This window comes from Elephas maximus, chromosome 10, assembly GCF_024166365.1.
Source record: "Elephas maximus indicus isolate mEleMax1 chromosome 10, mEleMax1 primary haplotype, whole genome shotgun sequence".
Taxonomy (NCBI): Eukaryota; Metazoa; Chordata; class Mammalia; order Proboscidea; family Elephantidae; genus Elephas; species Elephas maximus.
Genome location: NC_064828.1, coordinates 19,378,187 through 19,402,203, shown reverse-complemented (window position 1 = coordinate 19,402,203; position 24,017 = coordinate 19,378,187). Strand labels below are relative to the sequence as shown.

General features: G+C 37.6%; 1 protein-coding gene across 7 annotated transcripts in view; it reads right to left on the bottom strand.

Moving 5' to 3' along the window:
* The window catches only part of MEIS2 (Meis homeobox 2), a 231,033-nt gene that overhangs the window by 62,215 nt on the left and 144,801 nt on the right, over positions 1 to 24,017 (bottom strand). For all 7 annotated transcript variants that reach the window (XM_049899629.1, XM_049899632.1, XM_049899631.1 and 4 more), the window contains one exon: positions 7,703 to 7,779. In XM_049899629.1, coding sequence (XP_049755586.1) covers positions 7,703 to 7,779 — 77 coding nt within the window. The remainder of the gene's footprint in view (positions 1 to 7,702; positions 7,780 to 24,017) is intronic.

Genomic DNA, 24,017 nt, shown 5'->3' with positions numbered 1-24,017 from the left:
TAAAACCAGGCTGTAGCCACCAAGACTCTTACTTTTAGGAGAAAAAATTTAGTGAAAGTAAACAATATGGTATTGGTATATTACAGTCTATCTTTCTGCCTTTCGATAGCTTCTAATTTAGGGGCACTGTTGAAACTTTGCGTTTAAAAGCATTCTGGAAATAACTTAGCAGATACTTTGAAAATTCATTAAAAAAAAAAAAAAATGGTTCCTTAAAATACGACTTCTACTTTATCCACCATCTGTGACTGGGGTTAGGAATGTTTAATGAATGAATGGTTACAGGATAATTCTGCAATATTTTCAAGAGGTTATCTTCATTTTTTTCTTACTTGAAAATAAGTACATAGCGAAGTCAATAACATCCTACTTGAAAATCACACAAACCCCCTGAAATATAGACTTTTATTTCTGTGTTACTTTGAGAAGCCATGTAGATCATGCCAATTGCGACACATAAAGGAGTTATTTGAGCAAACCTTGTCTCTCTTCCAAATGCTGGTATAATGAAGTGCAGGAATAGGTAGAGCCTTGTGCTAACCCAAGACTTGTCTGTAGCATTATTGTCTTCACCATTGAAAGAGAGGGGATTAATTCTAAAAATCTTCAAATATCAAAAACAACCTTACCCAAATTTATCGCCATATTTAGAGACTTGAAAACGATAACTTCCAGCATGAGCCATTTTATCTTCCAAAAAAACCCCTCTCACTTCACTATTTTGTTTAAGTGGCATTTTTTGGAACTGCTTCAGAAACTTGTTGCATTCCTTTTTTTGTTGTTTTGTGTTTTCTCTGTAGTACTGTACTTTCCTTTAAACGAGGAACTTTTTTTCTCCCCTTATTGGCATTCCAACCCAGCAAAGAAATATGCATCCTGAGATAATGCTGCCAGCTTGCGATGAAAACCATATTTCATTCTTTCTTTGCAGAGCGAAAGGGAAAAGCACAAAGGAGCTGGTATAATTGAATGTAAAGGATTGCAGCAAACCTCCCTTTTGAGCCCCCTCGCTGGCATCCCCTTCCTTTATTTCCCCTCTACTCCCTTTGTTTACCACTTTTAAAAGGCTCTTGCTGAGCCTGAGCTACTTGCCCAAATTTGGGCTGAATCTCAATTTCTGGAAATGGTACCCCCACCTCTACAGGAGAGAAGGTATCTACAAAAAGCTCATGTGGCACAGCAATGGATCGGAAGCACTGTTGCCTAGGTACGCGAAGTATCTTCAATTTTCAGATCGGTGTGGGAATCTCATGAATCTGCTGCAGGGAGTGAAATAAGAGAACCTGGTAACGCTTCCTCTGATTCAAAACTGGTGTGCCATGTGCCAGTGTGCCCCGGTCAGCCCTGGTTACATTTGCTGTAGGCAGAACAAAATGAAATCCATTTACATTTCAGGGCAATCCCTCTGGTTAAAGATCAATCATGTGTGTTTTCCTTTTCATCTCTCTTCCTACCATCTCTCGGTTTCCTTCTCAGAGATAATTGTGAATGCCAAGAAAAGCTAGTATGACCGTGGAGACAGTATGACTTGAACTTGTGGTAGAGATGGAAAGAGACTTACAAACCCTCCTGCTAACACAAACTTAGTTCTTTCACCTTATGAATGACTGGTGGTAAGAAAACGCTCTGAGTTAGCAAAAGACCTCATGGGGCTAGTTGGCATCTCTGCCTCCTTCCAGGGGCCACTGATTTTTCTGGCATAGGAGGCAATCTGAAAGGGAAGGATTTTTCACCTCAAGCACACCAAACTGGAGTTCAAAAGCACCCTTCTTTGTATTCATTTCCTCAGCATCGGCAGCTTCAGCACATTGAATGCTGACAATGAATCTGGCACCTGGCAAATCTGACTGGAGATTCAAATAGATTTTTATTCAGAAACATAGATGTTACTTGGAAATAATCACTGAAGACGGCAGCTATGTGTTTAACAAATGGCAGCAGTGAAAACTGCTGAGCAGAAAGAGGATATTTAGTCCAGCAGGCTTGTTCCCTTTAGGTTTATCTCAACCCCACCTCCCTGGTTTATCAGTCCATCCTTCAATCCTTTCTCTCCTGAGATGAAAGTGTTCAGCTGTCTCTGTACCTCATTTAGATTTCTTGCACCACTGACCAATTATTCCATATGTTTACTACAAAATCATACCCCTCAATTCCCTGCTTACTCTTGATGTCCTAATATTACAATGAATTTCCTGTGGCTGCTTTCCTTGCAGTGGAATGACAATACACACACCTTTGAAAATGACTTTTCTCTGCTGTAAACAAGTGGACCCTCTTTTACCACTCACCCTACCTCCTGCTAATTAGGCTGGAAGTTGGGTGGGCAGATTTCGCTGACACAGGGACCAAAATTGACCTCCTTTCTCCAAGTCCACCTACAACAATTACTGCCCTTCAAGTGTACACAGCAATGGAAAGCATGGGACACCCAAACCTCTCTGGGCTGATGGAATCCTGAGGAAAATGATTGCTTTCCTTAGGCTACCACTCTGTTCCTGTCCATATTTTAATCAGGGCTGGGAAGTTCTTCTAAGAAAATACGATCTTTTCTTTTCAGGGCACTTTGAACCTACATTGTATTTCCACACACAAATTCTCGTTTGGTCTCAGCATCATTCCATTTCACACGTAAGAAAACCAAGTCACCTGGATAGTTAATGAGCCTTCCTAAAGGACAGGGAACAGAGTAGAAAGGGAAACTGATTTGCAAGATACCACCTTTCTCTCTGCACCGTCCTTTAGTCCTAATTAAACAGGCTCCCATACATTCTGGAAAAATTGGTCGGTGCTGCCAAAATGAAATAGGTAAAACACGAGGAAGTTCTAAACAGCGGTATCCCATTATTAAAGCTGTTAAAGTTGGGAAGATTGTGGTAAGACCATTCTAGGAAGGTGGGGCAAAAGGACACAGATATTTAATATCTTGGGTTTGACAGACTGAACAAGGACATTTTATCTGTTACACAAAGAAACCTTCTGAACCACCTTCAACTGGAAAGTTCTTTGAAATTTAAGTTACATATTTTTTTTTATTTGGGACCCTGAAGACAGCCTTCTATCAAGAAAGTAAGTCCTTTATTCCTAGTATACCTGTATTCGGTCAACAGACCACCCTGTGGATTTCGTTGGTGGATAGGTAAACTACAATTACTGCAGTGACATAGGACCTTTTAAAAGTCTTTTTCTTCCTTTAAAATTGATCTGGAAATACGAACTTAAAAAATTAATATTAATTATATAGCACTGGACCAAGTTACATGAGAACATGAAAATCTCTTAGAATTTTACTCCTTGGATTTTTAGTTTAAGGGATTCGAATTGACAAGGTTTTGCCATACTTTAATGATTATCACCATCAAGGATGTATGACTGTATCCCAACAAATTATTCACCTAAGAACTTTCTCATTAAGAAAATAATTTTTTTTCTTTTGTCAATGTAAGCATGTTTCCTGAGAAAATACCAGAATGTTAATACCCAAACTTTCCTTGAAAACGTCTAAACTTCTCAGCTATTTGAAGTCACTTACCTCCTAGGGCTCCCTAATCTTACCTCCCTGGCATCAGAGAACTACAGAAAAAGATTATCTAAGAAGCTACGAAAGTCTATCTTTGTTTAACATAGAAGCTATGCGTAGTAAGTTGTCTGCACTAAAGGTTTATTTCCCTTAAATATGCCTAATTCCCCCTGGACGACATCACCATTCCAATTTGTTAGTTATTTAATGACTTATATCATCGTACAAAGTCACCATGTTTTTCTCTGGTTTTTACAATTATGTACGCATTTTAAACTATTTTAACAATAGCTATGATTCATTGTGTGTGCCCACAGTATGCTGAGCACTTAACCTGTGGTATTTCACCTAACTCTCACAATCATATGAGATATATGTGACTATTATACCCATTTCACAGATGAGGGGACTAAAGCTTAAGGAGGTTAAGCAGTTTGCTGCCGAAGGTCAAACATCTAACAGATTGTGGAATCAGAATTTTAACGCCACAGAGCCTGGCTCCCAAGTCTGAATTTTTTTACTCATGATGCTATATTTTATGCTTAGAGCTTTAATCAATATTCAGTTAAAAATTACACCGTATTCACTTCTCCATTAAAACCAGTAAAAAAAAAAAAATTACTTCTCCATTAGGAGGAGAGTACTCAGGTTGAGGATATTTGGTTCTTTGCTCTTCTTCTCTCCTAATGCGTGCACTTTGGTTGTTTTTCAGCTGACGTGATTCCCGACCAACTAACCAGTGAAGTGTATATATTAGGGTTCTGGTTATCATCCTTAAAAAAAAAAAAAAAAGTCTTCATGAGGCCATTGATTATTTATGGCCTTCTGAGATTTAACTGGAGAGAAAAAAATATGACTGAGTGGCATAAACTCCACTCCTTTCCTGAAATCACATTTTGATTGGGTTGTATCATCATTTTTTGTGTACTCCCTACTGTAAACACATTGAAAAAGCCCATTATTTCTAACATCAGCCACAAAGATAAAACACATCTTTAATTCTCTTAATTATCTCCTAAACTTCCTCTTCGCTTATTTGTTCTGAAGTTCATAACTACCGACTGATCTTAACAGGTCTGTTTTATCGCTTATTGCTATCATCAAGTGCGTGGAACCATGTTCTATTGCTTATTACTATAGATGTTACTTTACAGTGCTGTTTACCCTGACCTTACGTGGCCTTTCTATTTTAAGAAGTAAGTGAGAAGCAGAGCCGGAACAGTAAGTCTTCCATGATTTTCTGATTTTTATGCTTTCTATACTACTCAGAGTCTTTGTGGAATAACCTTGCAGCCCACAGTTTTAAATTCCTGGTCTAAACTAGAGCAGTGGGTATCATTTTCCTAGTAGAGCTGAATGAACAAGGTTTAGGAACTCCTCTTTGATCCCCCTTCCGTTTTGGCTAAGAGTTTTCAGGACTCAGAGAAATAGGTTATAGTCCATCCTTGTCATCTCTCTTGGTCATTACTTTGTACTTAAGGACAATGACTATGAGGCCTTTGGAAACTGGGTTGGATAGCTTTCTGTCTTCATCAAGACGTTGGACAGTTGTAAAAGGTACTAAAGTAGCTGATGCTCTCTTAAATTTCTTTCTGAAGCTCCGAGAAACTCGGTGACTATATTAAATTGTTGGTAGTCTTTTAGAGGTATTTGCTGTACGATTCTCATGAGTCACACGTTATTATCAAAGTTACAGTAACCATTAACTAAGAATTGGACCTGAGGGCAGGATGACAGGATTTTTCAGAAGACCAAAAACCAAACCAAACCAAACCCATGGGCACTGAGTCGATTCCAATTCATAGCGACCCTGTAGGACAGGGTAGAGCTGCCCCATAGGGTTTCCAAGGCTGTGATGTTTACAGAAGCAGATCTTTCTTCTGTGGAGCGGCTGGTGGGTTCAAACTGCTGGCCTTTCGGTTAGCAGCCGAGCACTTTAACCACTGCACCAACAGGGCTCCTTTTCTTCAGAAGGAAGTGTGAAAATTAGAAGGATGGAATTATTTTGTAGAGACCTAGGTGTCAACGTTTATGCCATATTATGGAAAGTCTATTGTCCAATAGACTGTCACATCCTAACTCTTGGCATTCTGTTGCAAATATAGCCCAAATAATAGAGAAACAAGGCATTTAAAGTATCACACCAATGGAACTCTTCATACATGCCTTGGGGCTCAACGAAATTTAGAAAATAGAGGTGCCCTTTCCAGGTTGTAACCAGATGTCTGATTGTGAGAAACACTAGTTTTTAGATACTAAAAATTCTTTACTCTTCAAGCCTAATGACCGACCACATCAAGAAAGACAGGAAATGGATGGTACGGAACAATACTTACAAAAAGAGGGACCTCAAATGTCAGTGCCAAATATCAATGTAGAAATATTTCATTTCTCTTTAAAAAAATCTCATCAAAACCTCCCTCAGCTTGCCCAAAATTTACTAAAAAAGATTACGGTTGGAAAGCACCATTAACTGCATCAAGGACCATTGTGTAATAAGACAGCTCAGTCTGGTAACCAGGATCTTATAAAATAACATGAAGGGCAAATACATCTCCCATAGTTAGCACAGAATTTATTATTTTATTATTGTTTAGACCACTGATAACCTGTGCTCGAACATAAATGAGAACATCAACGCTTGTATATGTTCTATAAGGCACCTATCAATGCATAATCACATACATGTCCCCCTCTGGAGATTATAGCCTTTATTTCAAGTTTTTGGTCTAAAGGGTATCTTTAAATGTACATAGTTCCAATCTGTAGAAGAAAATTAAAGTGAATTCAAGTCTGTATTGTCTATCCTTTCTTTCTGCCTTTCTTTTCAGGTTGGCAGTTTATTTCTGCATTAATCACCCTGACAGAAGCAAGGCAACTCAATTTTCTGCTTCTGTAGGTAGGCACATCACTTTCTGTACAGCACTGGGCATGAAAAGGCTGCAGCTAAGCTTTGGTTACTGGTGTAATTGAAATGCTATCCACACTATAGGGTGCATTAAAGTCAGATAACGGCAGTTCCTGTGGCCAATTTAAGTAGCTTGACTTCCCTGGGAAAAAAAAAAATTGCCTGACAGATAAGGCAGACAAACTGGCTAATTCTCCAAGCATGTCTCTCATTGTGATCCTAGAAAAATGAGAAAAAAATGAATCACAGAACCACAAAATCAATTGACCCTCGGGTAGCTCATCAGGCAGCGAGCCTGATAAACCTAAAAGCTTTGTTAATGTCTGCCTGCCTGTACCCCACAGATAGAGCACTTTGTAAATGAACCTGCTTTGATAAATATATTAAGGAAAGCTGCGAATAAAGGCAGAGACTTCTCATTTGTAAATACAACCTCTGCTACATGGAATTAGAATGATAAAATGGAGTTCCATGTAATTAAGTTTGTATAAGGCCTGAAATCCGTGCAAATACTTTCCCTGAATTTTGAAAGAGAACTGTCAGTTCAATTAATCTGAACATCACCCCAAGAATGTACTGAACAAAATTAAGCCGCTGATAAAACCTGGGCCAGTATTTTGATAAGTAATTCCTATATCATTTCTTGGCCACTGTGATCATTTTATTTAATCCTCTGCCCCCTCCTTTTCCTCAGTTACCCTCTAAGCCATGTACAAAGGAGAGATGGTCCATACGCCACCAAGGGAATAATCTGCCAAATCACAAAGCTAAAAACGGGAAAACCTTTCTTCCTGTGTTAAAAAAAAAAAATTAGGGTAAATAAATTTCCATTACGAGAAATGAAAAAGCCTGTATCTACATTGCCACTCAAAGCCTAGACAAAAGAAACCCTTCCAGAATGGGTAACTCCGCACAAGGGGGACTGTGCAAGAAACACAGAGTGGGTAACACTTTTCAACAGGAATGACATGAAGAGAATCTGTGGTTCCATTTGAGAATTTTAAAGCCCCAGAAATGAGAAAAGCGAGATGGCGAGAGAGACAGAGAAGCACAGCAAAGAAAGGGGACAAGGGAAAGAGGGAAAGGAATAAATCTTACAAAAACCATTTACCTAGGTTACCTTTTTCTCTCCCTAAACACTACTTTCGCACCTCAAGGTAGAAAACACAGAAGTTATCCTCCTCAATTTCATTTGTTGCAGAAACAGAAAAAGCAAACAGTTATTTAGAAATCTCATTTTAGCCATGGGAGAAAGACATGGATTGTTGGTCACTCACCAGTTGTTTACTTGGAGAATTGTAAGTCCTGTGTCTTGCGCTAACTGTTTCTTCTGCTCTTCGGAAGGGTACGGATGCTAATGAAAACACAAATGTTTTAAAAGATGCATCAGAAGTTAAGCAAGAGTCACGTACTTCTAAGAACGAAACCACTGTTTGTGATTTCTCTACTCTATGGCTTGATTTTCCTAATCGCAGCTTTTTTATAAGGTGCAGAGAAATGTGGGCAGGGACAAGAATCCAGAAACCTGTATTAGCAGCCCCCATATTCCTGCCAGACTTTAGAGAGCCAGGGGTAAAAAGCGAGGTGTTTAAGTTATTCGGTTTCTTTAATCAGCCTGGGACGTAAAGCCCTTTTGTTATGACATCAGAATTTTTGGTTATCTGCTTCAGTTACACTAAGGGTACGAGTTTCAGGCCCATTTTAATTTGCTTCCTAGGAAACCTATGGAAAGCCTTTATTCTATGTTATCTTCGTGATATGGCTCAGTGTAATCAGTATTTCCTAGTTAATATGAGGTTATTGACAGTAAAAGTTTGGAGAGTGAGACAGGATATAATCATGAGTATTCTTGGAAACCATGGCAACCAATTCAATTACAACGTAGTTTACTGACAATGCATTTCTGCTGACTCCTTTATGGGACAGTGGAAGGTTCTTTCACTTTTCCTGGTTACTGCTCTAGGTTAACAGGGTCACACACAATGACTGTACGTCAGAAGGAGTCAATTACATACAATGCTTCATACAGAAATTTTACTTTTTACCTTGCCGTATGGCAGTAAGAGAATGAAGCCATAGGTTTTAGTGTTTTTTAATTCTTTACTTCCCGACACAATTCACCAACATTTACAATGAACAGTTCTCCCATGTTCAGCCCACATCCTTCTCTCATTCTGAAACCAAGGATTGTTATTTCAGAATTGTACATCAACTTTAAGAGATACTACCCAACCCCCCAGTGCCATCTACATTACATCGTTATTAAACAGATCTGTTAAATAAGTCCTGGCTCTAAATTCACTGGTTTTCTTAAACAAAAAAAGTAAACTTTTATCCATCACGTCAAAGTCATTCCAACACTAGACAGGCTTCAATAATAAATATTTCCCATCAACATTATTACAGGGTGACATCAGCAACAACAAAGTCCTCCATTCAAACATTCTAATCATTCCAGTGTTTGAGAGAGTGAATATTTTTCAATCATCTAAGATTTTATTCTTCAGGTATTTTATCTTCTATAATAGCACACATTATCCAAAATGTGTGCAAAGGCTTATTAGCAAACCCAAATGCCATTAGGTTAAACAAAACCCCCTGTATAGCAAAAGGGGTTAACTAGATTTGTATTAATATAGAAGCCAGGCTTTTAATATTCTGCAAATGTTAACAAAGAAAGATGATAATGTTGAGTTAATATGGGTTAAGCATAAAATGAAAATAAATTTTTCTGATTGCGAGGTGTTGACACTTTTTTGGCTAGGGCCTCCAGCCTGTTCCTGAAAGCTGTGTAATTACAGAAGGCTTTTCCCCTCCTCCCGCCTCCTGCTTCGAGCCTGCCCACATTAGTAATGACCCCTTCACTGCTTCAAAAACCACTAATGGTCTTCAGCACGGGCAAGAAAAATGAACAGGATAAATTGGAATCCACAGTCAGTAATTTGCATCCTATGAGGCTGCTTGGGCCACTCACACCCATTCCTGGCCATCAATCGCTGCCTGTCAGGTGCTGCACTCGGCCACCAAGACAAATATTCCTCCTAACACTCTGATTCGTCCAAACAATGTAATTGTCCTCTATTCTCCTTTTGGTAATGGAGATAATGAATGACTGCCCAAACAAGAAGTATTGCTCATCACAGACGCTGGGGTGGCTTCAAACTGGAAAAGGCCTAGAGTACAAATTTTAATTGACTGAAAACACTGGTTGAGGGAAAATGATGGAGGGAGAAAAAAATCCTTCTTCTCCTGGTATTTTTCTGCCAGATTCAAGAGAGTAGCCCCTTTTGACTTATTGCCTCTCTAAGATTTTGAAAGCTAAGTTTATAGGTTATTTGCTCAATAAGGACAAATTCTACAAACAGCAAAAATTAAAATGAAAATAAGGATACCTCGCAAGGGTATAGAGAGCTACACTGGTAATGTCTTCAAGTGTGTTGTTTCATTCTGGATTGTTTTCAATCCTTTTTGGATGTTTAACCTTGCTCACTGTTGGGATGTGTTTGGTCAAGACAGTCCTGACAAAGTATGGGTTGTCTGGTGCGTGTTTGTATTGAGTGTGAGTGTGTGTAAGAGAGAGAGCAAGAAAGAGAGGCTGAGATAAAATGAAGGTTTAGAGTGTTGTTAAAGAAGTAGAAGAGTAGAAAGGTGATCTCACACCCGAGCCAATTCCTTTCACTTTGATTGTAAATTCTGATGGAATAACAAGAATTCTTTCCAGGGTTTTATTAGAAATTTAACCAAATGACCACAGAAGTACATACAAAATGCATTTTATCCTGGGAACTCCTGAGCTGTACTTTCACTATGAAAAAAGCAGTTGCAAATTCTATCCACCATCATTAAAAAAATTGGGATCTTAGCAAAATTCACCTTACACAGATGGCTGTTTTTTATACATATATATATATATAAGTAGGGAAGCCCACAATAACTTTAACTTATTTAAATAACGTTCTGTGGTTTTCGAACCTTCGTGATTCTATGCCCCTTTTATAGACAGAGTGGACTGTTTATCTGAAAGTGTTCTGGCAGTCAGCCACCATATTTCTAAAATTAAAAAAGGGATGGAAAACAATCAGCTTTCAGAGGAACTGGAACCACGGCAATGTGTTTTGGATTAATTTACAAATATATGTATATATTTAAGGCCAAACTGTGGAACTAGAGAATTCCTACTACATGGTCTATCATATGCATTCTTCTGCTTTATTAGAACAGACATCATATTGAAATAATAAACATGGGAAGCCCTCACTTCTTCTTTGATGTATATTACTAAATGTCTGACTGGCCCAAATTTAAAATAAACTTTGGTATGTTTGCACTTGAAAACTGGAAGTAGACCACAAGCAATAATTTGTTGTCAGTTTCCATATTCCTGGACTAAAGCTATAGTTTAGTCTGTTCACTGTTGGGGGCCAACCCACACTGGTCCAGTGGCCCAGAGGTGGTTCAGCTTACTCCTAAGAACATGCATTGTAACCTAATAGCGATGATGATGGTTTCCTTCATCAAGAGAGAACCAGCACAGGTCAAAATTTTTCACATCCCGGAATAATTCTAAAGCCACTGTAGTAAGTTGAATAGCAGTGGATCACAAAAGTCCTCTTACTTTGAATATTAACTGACAACTGTTTAAAAAGTTAATACGTATGGCTCATGACTCAAAGTAGACAGAAAATATTTTTTAATTGCCTTTCTTGTAATGACACACTTGGAAGTAAGATATTATCATTATTTAAGACAGTGACCTTAGTTAGTCCCACCCCCTTTTTTTCCCTCTTTGGGAGTAAATCTGGTTTCTCAGTACATGGAAATAGATCTACAATATCCTTAAAATACATCACTGGAACAGTTTTGTTGGTGAAACCACCTATGATAATCTTCTTTTGTGATTAATTACTCTCCAATGGTGTTCAAAATTGAACCAAGTTATCAGGAACATTATTCTGTGTTGAACAAATTTATACCGAGATTTTAAGATGCTTCAAGTGATACTTAAATTCACCTCACGAATTAGAAGTACACGATCACTTAAAAAGTAGTATTTAGAAGGCTAAAAATTTAGAAATAACCAGATGCCTATTAACTGGATCATAGTTAAATAAAATGTAATGTTCTCATATAAACATCAGCCTCATATATTTTTGAGTGAAAAGAGAAAGCTTCAGGACAATATGTATTACCCAATTTTTTTTGGAAAAAAAGAAAGAAAAGAAGGAAGGAAGGAACGATTGAGATTAAACATATACATATCTATGCTTGTAAAAAAAAAATTTTTTTTTTTTTTTTTTTAAGAAAAACATCTAGAAAAATACACCCTGGATAATGGTTCATGTTTAGGGTATAGGGTGGAGGCTTTTTATTTTTGTTTGTATACTTCTATTTTGTCTTCATGTGTACCACTTCATACAAATTTTTTAATCCAATGTCAATTTAAAAATTGTAATTAATTTATTGCAATTGTAAGTAATTTATACACTTCATATTTTTAAAAATTGTAGTGATTTAACTTTTTTATACGTTAGCTATTCTGTTGTGTTGTGGTGACTCACTGAATGCTTTTAAGAGCAGGACATGTCTAGGATCAAGTCTGTCTTTTAAATTACCTTCTTACTCTACAGCTTTGACCCACTTGCTGGCCCATAAGGTTCACTAGATGAGCTCTTTGAAGAATGAACAACATGCAATTTGTCCAATTATTTCTATGATGAAGTAATACAACCACTAAGACAAACGGTCAAGTGACTTTTTTGGTTAGTTTGAATGCATACTTGGAAATTGGTCATTATGATGACTGCTTCCTTTTCCCCATGCCCCTCCAAAATACCGTATGTTTTATAGAGTTAATCCAAATGAACTTGATTTTAATGATGCCACTCATATATGAAACCATCTGAGCAATTTCCCTAAGGTGGACAATAAAACCACACTGGGCAGACATAAGTTATCACTCTAGAACTACGCTTTCGGAGCTGGATACAAATGTAAACAAGAATTTGTATGCTATGAATAGAACATATACTTTTCAAGAATTTTTAAAAACAAAGCAAGAAACTCATCCCATGCTTATTGTTGGAGATAACCTCCTTTCTACTAAACTCCCATAGCAATTTACTGGGTCTTTATAATTTTTAACATTTAATTGTCATGTCATATGCCATTGTCTTACACATCTCTACTAAGCATAAGCTTCGTGAAGCTAAAGACTTTGGTTTTTAAGCTTCTTTATTTCTCCCCTCCTCAGCCAGTGCTTCTAAGTATTTGTTGAAAGAGTGAAAAAAAAAAAATAGAGATAAATTCTCATTTAAGCTTTGTCAGTGGTTATGTCACCTAGAATAAGACTGTGCCTAGGACACAGATGCTGTACTGATAAAATGAAGAGGTTATGTTAGATAGCCACCAGGATCCTTCCAACTAATTCCAAGGCTTTTTTTTTTTTTTCCTAGAAAAAGCTACACATGGGATATGAAATATCTATTGAGATTATAATACAGATTATGATGGTTAATTCTAAATCTCACTGTCTTTCTCTCTCATTACACACACACACCCCTCTCAGGTGGTCTTGTAAGCAGCTGAGCTTCTAACCACGACATCAAAATGTAGTAGAAACTCTTTGCTATGCTATTGCCAAGCTAACTTCTGTTCCTACCTAAAGCACTTCTACATGAAACATGATGTATCTCTTGCTTTCTGTTACTCTGTTTAAATTCCTGCATTTTCTATGTGTCTTATCTTTAGATCTTAGGGTCAGAACCACAAAATATTAGATTTGGGACCTAATTTATGTAGATGAGGAAACCAAGGCCCACAAGGCTTAAGTAACATACCCCAAGTCATATAAAAAGTTTGTGGTAAGAGCCGTAACCTTCTGGTCTCCTGACTTTTAGTGGAGTACCTTTCTACTCCAGCATTAATACTTTTCACTGAAGGACCGTTTCCCCTTTCTTTTAGTAATGTGCCTGATTTTACTTTAGGGATGTGCTCAGAGTGGCTAAATGAACCAAGCCTAGCCAGTCAACATAGTTAATCATGCCGGTTGAGTCAAACATGGAACTCAAGTTAGGTTAATGGAGTCAATTATGGGCCTGCCAGTCAAAGGTGTCCTCTTTTCACTGGGGTTGCTAAGTTGGGAGAATATGTGCCTCATTGCTGATGGCCATTGTTGCTACCAAATGGGGGAAAGCCTGATTAAAAATGATGCTCATGCAGATAAAGGCAGAGCCAAAGAGATATAGAGAATGGATTCCTGAAATCTGCACCTGGATCCAGCTTTACCTAAAACTAGCCACTCTAATGTTTCAGTCACTTGAGTCAATAATTTAGTCATTGGTTAATAAATTAGTCCTGACTAATACATATGGCACGATCTAGATTATCTGGAATTTTCTCAGTTTATTCCCTTTTCACCATCATCTGAAAATGATTATTCTTTGTTCAAAAAAGAAAAGAAGAAAATAGATGAGGAGGAAGAGGTGAAGGAAGAAGGAAAAGGAGAAGCAAAAAAAAGGAATTATTCTGTTTTAGTCTATACCTACAGACTGGTTTAAGATGGCAAAAACCTTGAGGATTTGGGATTAAAATGAGAAAGTTTCTCAGAGTTGTGATCCTAATACCCAACCCATTGCTGTCAAGTCAATTCTGACTCATAGCGACCCTATCAGATAGAGTAGAATTGTCCCATAGGGTTTCTAAGGAGCAGCTGGTGGATTCAAACTGCTGATCTTTTGGTTAGCAGCTGTATGTAGCTTTTAACCAGTATGCCACCAGGGTTCCATGATCCAAATAGATTTTTTTTAAAAAACCATACAACTTGGTAAACAGGTGTTTAAGCATGCATGCAATGTATATAAAACTGAAAATTCTGTATCTAAATTAGAAAAGCAAAGTACAAGGTAGAATTTGGATGGTTATATAGAAAGTAAATTTCACTGTTTCTTGCATAAAGCTGAAACTCTTAAGGGAGATGAATATAAACTTACTAATCAAAATACCTGAAAAATATACTTAAGACTCAAAAACCTTAGTGAAAGCAAAGACTCTGCTAATACAAAATGATACAAGAGTTACTGTAAACATGTGGCTAACTCAGGGTTATTTGACTTTAGTAAAGTTTCCTTACTCAGATGCTGGAGAAGACTATATTTCGAGTGGTGTATGATCATAACTTTCCTTTCTATTTCCGTGATTTTGGCATATCCAGGCATTTGGCATATCCAGGCCCTAGTCAACCTTCAGGCCAGTCCAAACATTGGATGCAGTGGAAAACTCTCCTCAGCCAGAAGTGGTTGCTTTCGTCTCAACTTCTACAGTGCTTTCTCTCTTCCTCCCTTGTCTTTCATACAAGTGTGCCCCCATGTTTTAGAGCCCTGGTGGCCTTGTGGTTAGGTGTTCGGCTGCTAACCAAAAAGTTGGCAGTTCAAATCCACGAGCTGCTCCTTGGAAACTCTATGGGGGCAGTTCTACTTGTTCTGTGGGGTGGCTATGAGTCTGAATCAACTCGACAGCAACCGGTTTGGCTTTTATGGTTTGGCCCTCATGTTATATCCTTCACAGGACTGCAAATTGTTTCAGGGTAGAATTTATGACTCATTTAACCTTGGACTCTCCATAGCACTTTAGCACAGTATTTTCTACGTAATAGGTGCTCAATACTTACTTGCTAGTGAATGCATCATTTCTGGAATTGATACTGTTTTATGATAGAAAGGACTGGTTGTGTCAAGTATATGATGCATAAATACCCAGATAAAAATGGAAAGATTCAGACAGCCATTTAACTGTTTTATCGACACAATATTTGGATATTTGAAAACATCTACTGAATTTTTCACTTTTCATCCAGATGTTTGGTGTCATGGAAACGCAGATCTCAGATTCAAATTAGTAGTTTTTTTTTTTTTTAATGCCAGATGTATATTTGGGAGGAAGACAATATGGCTACTTCAGGAAGATTCATTTCCATTTGAGCTTACATGGAAGTAAACAGATTGAGCTATAATGATCACATCCTTTAAAATTCAGAAAAGGTTTGAGAAATTTTAATAATAGTCAGATCCTAAGAGATTAACACATTTGTTTGATACTTAGAGCCTCGGTGGGAAGGCCTCATTAAGACGAGCAAAGAGAAAGCACACTCTCTGGTAGATAAGCTGAAGGAATACGGAATGAGCCTGATGGGTTATCACATTGAGATTTTAAGAATCGTTATTAAATTTATTATTATCAAGATATAGATAAAGTAGAAAAATCGAGAAGGAATTTTAAGATGCCAAAGTTAATGACTGAAAAGAAAAAAGTGTCTTAGGACTAAGAAGAAACACATTTTGCATCTGCAAGGAGAAGCATTACAAATACATATTTTAATAGTTGAAGGGAGTTTATATGGACAGGATTGATGGAATTCAGTGATACTCGGATACCATCCACACTCATTCCACTTCTAAACTTCCAAAAAGGTATGGAAAACTCATATTAGAAAACGCTTTGCAGATAAAATTCAGATATTTAATCACAATGAATGTAAAATTATTTTGCCATTGACTAAACCTTTAAAAGGTCACCACAGTCTTATTTTGAAAGTAATAGAAATATATTCCTAAGTCTAGAGAAAGATAATTTTTATTTAACATTTGTTAGGATGCTCCCATGAGCTGCTTGGCCATGCATGTCTTCCTTCGTACATGGCTAATGAGGAATCTTACTGAATGAGCCAAAAGCCACAAATAAGGCCTTGACTCATTTAACAATCATTTCACATTTCCACACTATGATCAAATTAATATTTTATGGGGCCACTCAGCTCTACAGCCAGATCACTTTTCCAAAAAATTGAATTTTGTGCTTATTTATTTTATGGGTCATTTGTTGAAACAGATTTCAAAGCAGGTTTAGGCTATTTAGATTTTTCAGTGAACTGCAAAAGAAAAACTTACAGACTCCGAAATTTGGAACTCAAAAGGACATCAGAGGCCATCTAATTCAAACTTCTCATTTTGTACCTAAGGAAACCGTGGCAACTGAGGCAAAGTGGCCTGCCAAAGCTTAGTTGGCCTCCTCTGCCTTTAAGGTGTCCCTGATTTCCTCAGAGAGAAGAAATTTCACACTTACACAGTCTCAAAGAACACATCTTATTTGGAACACCCAGGAATTATGAATAGCAATGTCTAGATTTTACTCTGTAAATTACTTAATAATAATCCATAACCTCCGTGTTTCCAGGCCACCCTCTATTTTCCTCTTTTGTTACCCTGCATTGCAAACACTTGCTGATATGTCTCTCTCCCCTAATAGGCTGTCTGCTTCTTGAGAGCAGAAACTGACTGCTCACATTTCCAGAATCCAGTTCTGTACCTGGATTCTGGAAGGAAGAGCTGTCCCTGTAAGAGCTGTCCATTAAATGTGTGCTAAACTAACCAAGTTTGAAAACGCAAACAGATTAATTCTTTGCATCCTCAAAAATATCATTTTGAAATTAAAGAGAAGCTGGTTAAGGCGAAAACTTGGTAGCAACATGAGAAAGAAGATGTAAAAAGGGAGATACTCAAAGGTGAAGGTCATACTAATCTCTTATCCACATCAAACTTGAAATAGCAAAAATCAGCTCTTATTTAAAACAAGAATAATATTTTGTATGTGTACAGGGCTGAGGAGAAACTCACAAATCCAGATGGTGACACTAAGAAGCTGTAGGGTAAAAAAAAAAAAAGCATGGGGCTTTTCATTATTAATATTTAATTAGTTCTTGACACAAAAGCCAAAAAAGTTCCAAAAACCAAAAACCCCAAACCAAACCCATTGCTGTTGAGTCAATTCTAACTCATGGTGACCCCATATGTTAGAGAGTAGAACTAAACTCCTTATGGACTTTCTTGACTGTAATCTTTATGCAAGCAGATTACCAGGCCTTTCTTTCACAGTATCCCGGGGTGGGGGGGAGTTCAAACCACCAACCTTTCAGTTAACAGCTAAGCGAAAACTGCACGACTCAGGGACCTCTGAAAAATAGAAAAGCTAAGGGGTTGCTTTAAAACAAGGATCTTAAGTATGTGGTAGAAGAGTTATATAATGTCTAGACAACTGAGATACTTGTATCTAATCTTATGACAACAATCCTATTTAACAGGTCCAGACACAGGGCCATATGAAGTGAATTAGAAGGAAATGAGGATTAGCGTTTAGTCCATTACAACATTTCTCTAATAACATAAAAAAAGTCTCAGTGAAAAAAATTGGGGGTAACTATGAAGGAATTACCAAGCAAGATTATGAGCTATAATAAACAATTCCAGAATGTTTAGTCCAGTTTCATTTGCACGGTCCATGCTTTAACTAATTTAGTCTGATTTACCTTAAGAAGGCACAGAAAGTCCAATTTGACAAGAGGAAGATAACATGGACTTAAAGAGGAAGGGGTTGTTTAAAAGAAACCGAGGGTTATCGTTTTTTCAAAAAGGTTATTATCTGTAGAGCAAGCAATGGACATGTTGTGGATATTATCTTCTTTGCTCATCTCAAAGCACAGGATAAGAGAACGGGGTTAATGATAAATTGAAAAGTCATAAAAATAAGGAGGAAGTTGCTGTAAACTAATGACTTGTTGAGATGGACCTCAGTGGTTAGAAAAAGACAGTAAGTAACCATCCATTTCTTGCACCATAGTATGGAGAACGTTGCAGTGAAAGTGGCTGTGATGAAAAACACAACTCCTAAAGTTCACCAAAATAAAAACTCTAAGATGTAAAAAACACCAGCATTAGGGAGTTGGTTCAAAGGTTCCAATTCTTTTTTTCTAATATATACAGAGCTCTTTCTGTATAAAAATTAGCCTTGGATACAATTATATACTTACAAGCATACCTCCAAAATAAAGGGCTCAAAAACGTGACCATTTTCTGTTTAATTATAGCCCCATATTCCCAAAACACTTTTGAATTTGATTTTAAAAAATATGTGAGAAGCATCATGATCCAGTTAGTCCACAAAATATGACAAGGGAAGTTAAAGATAATACCCGTATCTTTGGCGGTGCACAGAGCTAGTTAATAAAGCAACCAGCTGATACTTTAAGAAGAAACCCCTTAACTGGGCCATCCGAAGAAAAAAAAAGGTCAGTTAGCAGTATTTATTTTGGAAGTCCCCCTGCTTTATCTTATCAATTTGTTTTTCCTTCCCTTTTTTAAAGCAGCCTGTGTAGTGAAAGTTAACTAAATCAAGATAGAGACAGAGCAAGGTACTGCCCCACATTTATCTATCTTTGTGCTTACACAGGCCCCATTACTCTTTTACCTGAGCCCTAGAATACATGAACACCTTAAATACAGAGCATTTCTCAGCAGATTTAAAAAAAATCAATGTGTGAGAGTCCAGCTTGTATTTAGACCTAAACAAATCACCAGTAAGCAGAACACCTTCAAAATGTCTTCTCGACATACTTATGAATATATTTCTACTGGTAATTAAATATAAGAGCATAATCTATCTTATCCATGTCATAATCAACCCAACAAACAAACAAACAGAAAACTTATCTTCATGGGCATTCAAAGTCTAAACATTCAAATCATTCAAAACGGAAATGATTAAATATTAAAATATCAAATCGCTTGATAGTCTGTCCCCTTGAACCGCCACAATTGAATGCTATGCTTAGTAACTCCAAATAAATTTGAAGTTATAGAGTAAGATAGGCAATATTGACATAAAAATTAAAATGGGGTATATGTGTATATCTGACACAGATTTTAGCATGTGACCTTTTTTTTTTTTTTTCCTAATTTGGAGAGCAAAGCGGAAAACAGACAAAAGGCCCCTCTTAGTTTGAGGAGCCAAATTGACAGAATGAGGTCTTTGAATTTCATCTCAACTATGTTTGCATCTGCTTATCAACTTGAACAAAAGAAAGAGGAAAAGTGAGGTTCATATTCAAACTACAGATATGTGAAGCTACTGCACTGGCCATGTTTTTTTTAATCCAGTAAGCAGTAAGATTTTATAGAAAGCAATTTTTTTACCCATTGCTGACAAGTCGATTCTGACTCATAATCGACCCTTATAGACAGGGTAAAACTGCCCATAGGGTTTCCAAGGAATGGCTGCTGGATTTGAACTGCCAACCTTTTGGTTAGCAGCTGAGCTCTTAATCACTGCACCACCAGGGCTCCAGAAAGCAAAAAAAAAACAAAAAGCAAAAACCCATTGTTGTCGAGTCGATTCCAACTCTATAGGACAGAGTAGAACTGCCTCATATGGTTTCCAAGGAGCGCCTGGTGGATTTGAACTGCTGACTTCTGGGTTAGCAGCCATAGCTCTTAATTACTATGCCATCAGGGTTTCCATAGAAAGCAATAGTTGCCTCTTATTTCTCCTGATTTTTCTATTAGAAATTGGTACTATCTCTATACATTCTTAGAAACGAATGATTCTATCTTTTGCATGAAACGTGTTTTGCAAGCATTTTAAAAGCACTGAAAATGGCCATCTCTACAAAAAAGAAATTTAAAAAAGACAGACTTTTAATATAGCTGAATTTAACTGATAGAAGCTGGGATGGCCAGCACCTGCTCTGATTAATTGAGCATGCATGAAGAATATCAAAGACACAAGGTGATTACGAGCCCAAGAGTCAGAAAGGGCCACATAAATCAGAGACTACATCATTCTGAGACCAGAAGAACTAGATGGTGCCCAGCTACAACCGGTGACTGCCATGATAGGGAGCACAACAGAGAATCCCTGACGGAGCAGGAGAGCAGTGGGATGCAGACCTCAAATTCTAGTTAAAAGACCAGATTTAATGGTCTGACGGAAACTGGAGGGACCCCTGGTGACTGTTAAGTATTTTGGGTATCGCCTGCAACTTTTGTGTAAAATGGGTAGGACCTTCTGGCATTTCTGATACCTGGTATCTATCCTTAGTGTAGGAACTTAAGTTTGATCCATATTGCTACATAATGCTAAGCACATTACTGTTTTAGAGCAGAGTTGATCAGTTGACCATGAAAAAAATAATTTTTTTTTTCAAATAAAACAAGGCATTATGAAGTCTGAAGTTATCTGGGCTATTTACGTGTTACTGACTGAATCATATACATTACTTAAATATTTCAATAATTTAAGTACTACTATTTGAGTAATTGGAAATGTACCCTCATGCAACATAAGCTGAGTGGGTTTAGTTCTCCAGGAAGTTAGCAAAACACGAAAGGATTGCCACATGGCAAGAAATAAGCCAGAAATGCCCTTTAGACTCTAGCTGAAAATCACTAAGTAAATCTGAGATACTATCTTCTATGTATACTATGTATTCTATGTATGTATACTATTTTATGTACCATGAAAGTATTGATTATGCTTCCTCTAAGTGAGAATTCTTCTTTTTTTAAGAAGAAGTGAGAAAGGTCAGTTTTTAAAAAGAGGTAAACAGGAGGAACCAAAAACTATCTCAAAGAAGTCAGAAGCATGGATAAAAATCACCATCCAACTCACAACTCCGATTCCCCAATAAGATCATGACTTGGATTAGATCTAGGATGTTGGAGGAAACTATATATACAAACTCTCCTCCTATGGACGGTTCCAGCTGGCAATCAGTATCCATTTAGTATCCAGTCAGACCTGGCAGAATCTAAAGGAAGAACTTCTTGAGTTCAGGTTTTTGAACTTGCAAAATTTCCACACAGTGTACAAGACAAACAGGAAATTCAGGCAGAAATGTATAATCCACTACTTTATAAATTCTTCATCTTCTTCTAATTTTGAAATGGTCTATGACAAGGAAGGAATAAACCTAAGTACATTTTATCATGGTAGTATCTGCACAATGTTACCACACACACTGATGGGTAGATGCTATGTGCCCGGTTCTGTGCTAGGTATTTAATCAGGCAGGTACCTGCAGCAATGTAGAGTCAGAAATTTAAGTTGGAATTCTGGTATTTAACTAGTTACACTCATCCCCCCCGGCCCCTTCTTCTTAAAGTTCCTGAACACATTTTCTCTTTAAGTGAATGGCAATGCTGAAGATGCTATAAAGCCTAGAATCACTCTCTGGGGACACTGTTTTCTTTAATTTCTTGAACATAGTAAGTATAAAACCTGCCAGCAAGAGGGCTTCACTTGGACGGTGCTTCACATAAGTAAATGCAAACTGAAATATTGCGAGTTGAATTACTAAGGGAGTTTGCTCTTTGCTAGAGTCCTTTTTATAAGATACAAAACGTTTTTGCAAAACAATTAACACCCTCGGTGGACTAACGTTCTTCTAATTTCGTTATGAACCAATCTAGATGTTTATAAGAAAAGTCACGTGAAGCTTCCTGATGGCTTCTTTAATACGCACTTGGATTTTCACTTCTGTGTTTTGTTCATTGCTGTATGCCCAGCTTCTAGAAAAGTGCCTAGGGGAGAGTATGAGCTCAATAAATATTTGGTAAATGAATGAATAAATGAATAAACATATTTTTCAATGCCTGACCTGAGACCGAAACATGGAGTGTCTTATTTCAAGTGCACAAGGGAAGCAGGAAAAATAGCCATTTGTAGGCTTTTACCTCCTCACACTAGTAGTCAGAACTATCTAGTTGGGAGGAGGCTAACGGCAAGGGGGTGGGAAGTTTCTACATGTTATGGATTTAAAAGCATACTGTCTGTCAATTTACATACGCTATTGAAAATATGAACTGTTTCTTTCTACAAGGAATTATATATATTTCTGGGCCCATATTGACTAAGATATAAACCTGTTGCTGTCAAGTTGATTCCGGCTCATAGTGACCCTACAGAGTAGAACTGCCCCATAGAGTTTCCAAAGAGCGGCTGGTAGATTCGAACTTCTGACCTTTTGGTTAGCAGCCGAGCTCTTAACCACTGTGCCACCAGGACTCTTGACTAAGATATAGGGGGAAAACAACCTGTAGAAAGCCCCACAGAACTTATAACAACAATCTAGGCAAAAGTATATGACAGTCACACGAAGGCAGTAACACTTTCCATGATTTAATACCCTAGTGGATAAACATTTGAATTTAAAGTGTCGATACATTTTGGAAACACTCAGCCAACTCAGGAAACACATGTGCTATGGTGCTATCAGGTCACACTTCAGGTGGAGCCCTGGGAAATTTTTTGGAAAACACCGGTAGAAATAGTTTGGAAGGATAGAGATGGAGCCCATAAATCCATTAGTAGTTGCATTTATAGCTCTTTCCATCTGTCATTTTCAAGGCATTTTTTCTAATATTAGCTGCTGAAGTTCTAAGTGCACATGGCTCATATCCACTGTCTCATCTCACTTAAAAAAATGTAAAGAGCTGAATGCAGGAAGCCTAAGTGACTTATCGCTTGTTTGTGATCCAGACAGAATTAAATTGGAAGACTTAAGCTTTGAGTTCTCAATTTCTTTGCCTATGCTGAAAGTTTATGATGCCAATTATTTCCCTGGAATACTTTTTTGCCTTTTACAAAAATCTTCATTCTTATTGTTTACGTCGATTAGAGAAAAAGCTTAGGATGAAAACGTGACACTGAAGATTTAATTATACCAACTCAAGGCAAGAGAGCTCAACTTTATAGAACGAAAGACTCATATAATGGTGTAAGATGTGATTAATTACATGAGGTCCTGGTTGTCATCAAAATCACGTAGCACAATGGATTTCTGAGGTACCCATTTTAATTTTACCAGTGAAAACTGATTTAGTTATTAAACCAAACTCATACCTCTCTGTCATTCCAGAATGCACGCGACCTTATAGTGCCTGCTCACGGACAAGGCAAAGGGCCTATAATATACAGCAAAATTGAGTGAAGAAATTAATAGCCATACTTTTAGGATGACTATGTTGTTGTTGATAGTTGTTGACGAGTCCATCCCAACTCACAGTGACCCCATGTGTGCAGACAGAACTGCTCCATGGCGTTTTCAAGGCTCTGACCTTTCAGAAGTAGACTGCCAGGCCTGTCTTTCGAGGCACCTCTGGGTGTGTTCGAACCACCAACTTTTCAGCTATTAGTTGGGTGCTTAACTGTTTATGCCACCCAGAGACTCAGGATGTGTATACTAAAAAAAAAAAAAAAAAAAAAACCTGTTGCCATCGAGTCGATTCCAACTCATAGTGACCCTATAGGACACAGTAGAACTGCCCCGTAGAGTTTCCAAGGAGTGCCTGGTAGATTCAAACTGCCAACCTTTTGGTCAGCAGCCATAGCTTGTTACCACTATGCCACCAGGGTTTCCAGGATGTGTACAGGAGTCCAAAATAATTTCACTATTATGTCAGATAATTCAAATTTTAAAACATATATGTGCCTCCCACTAGAATGTAAGTTGCCGGAGGGCAGGGACCTTCAAATAAACAATTAGAAAAAATTCATTCAGTGAACCTTGTGGGTAAGAGCTCAGCTGCTAACCAAAAGGTCAACAGTTTGAATCCACCAGCCGCTCCTTGGAAACCCTATAGGACAGTTCTACTCCGTCCTATAGGGTTGCATAAGTCAGAATCGACTCCATGGCAGCAGGTTTGGTATGGTTGGTTTGTTCATAATCCAGGCCATGTGTGCACAAGAGAACTGGGGGTCTGGGAGCTT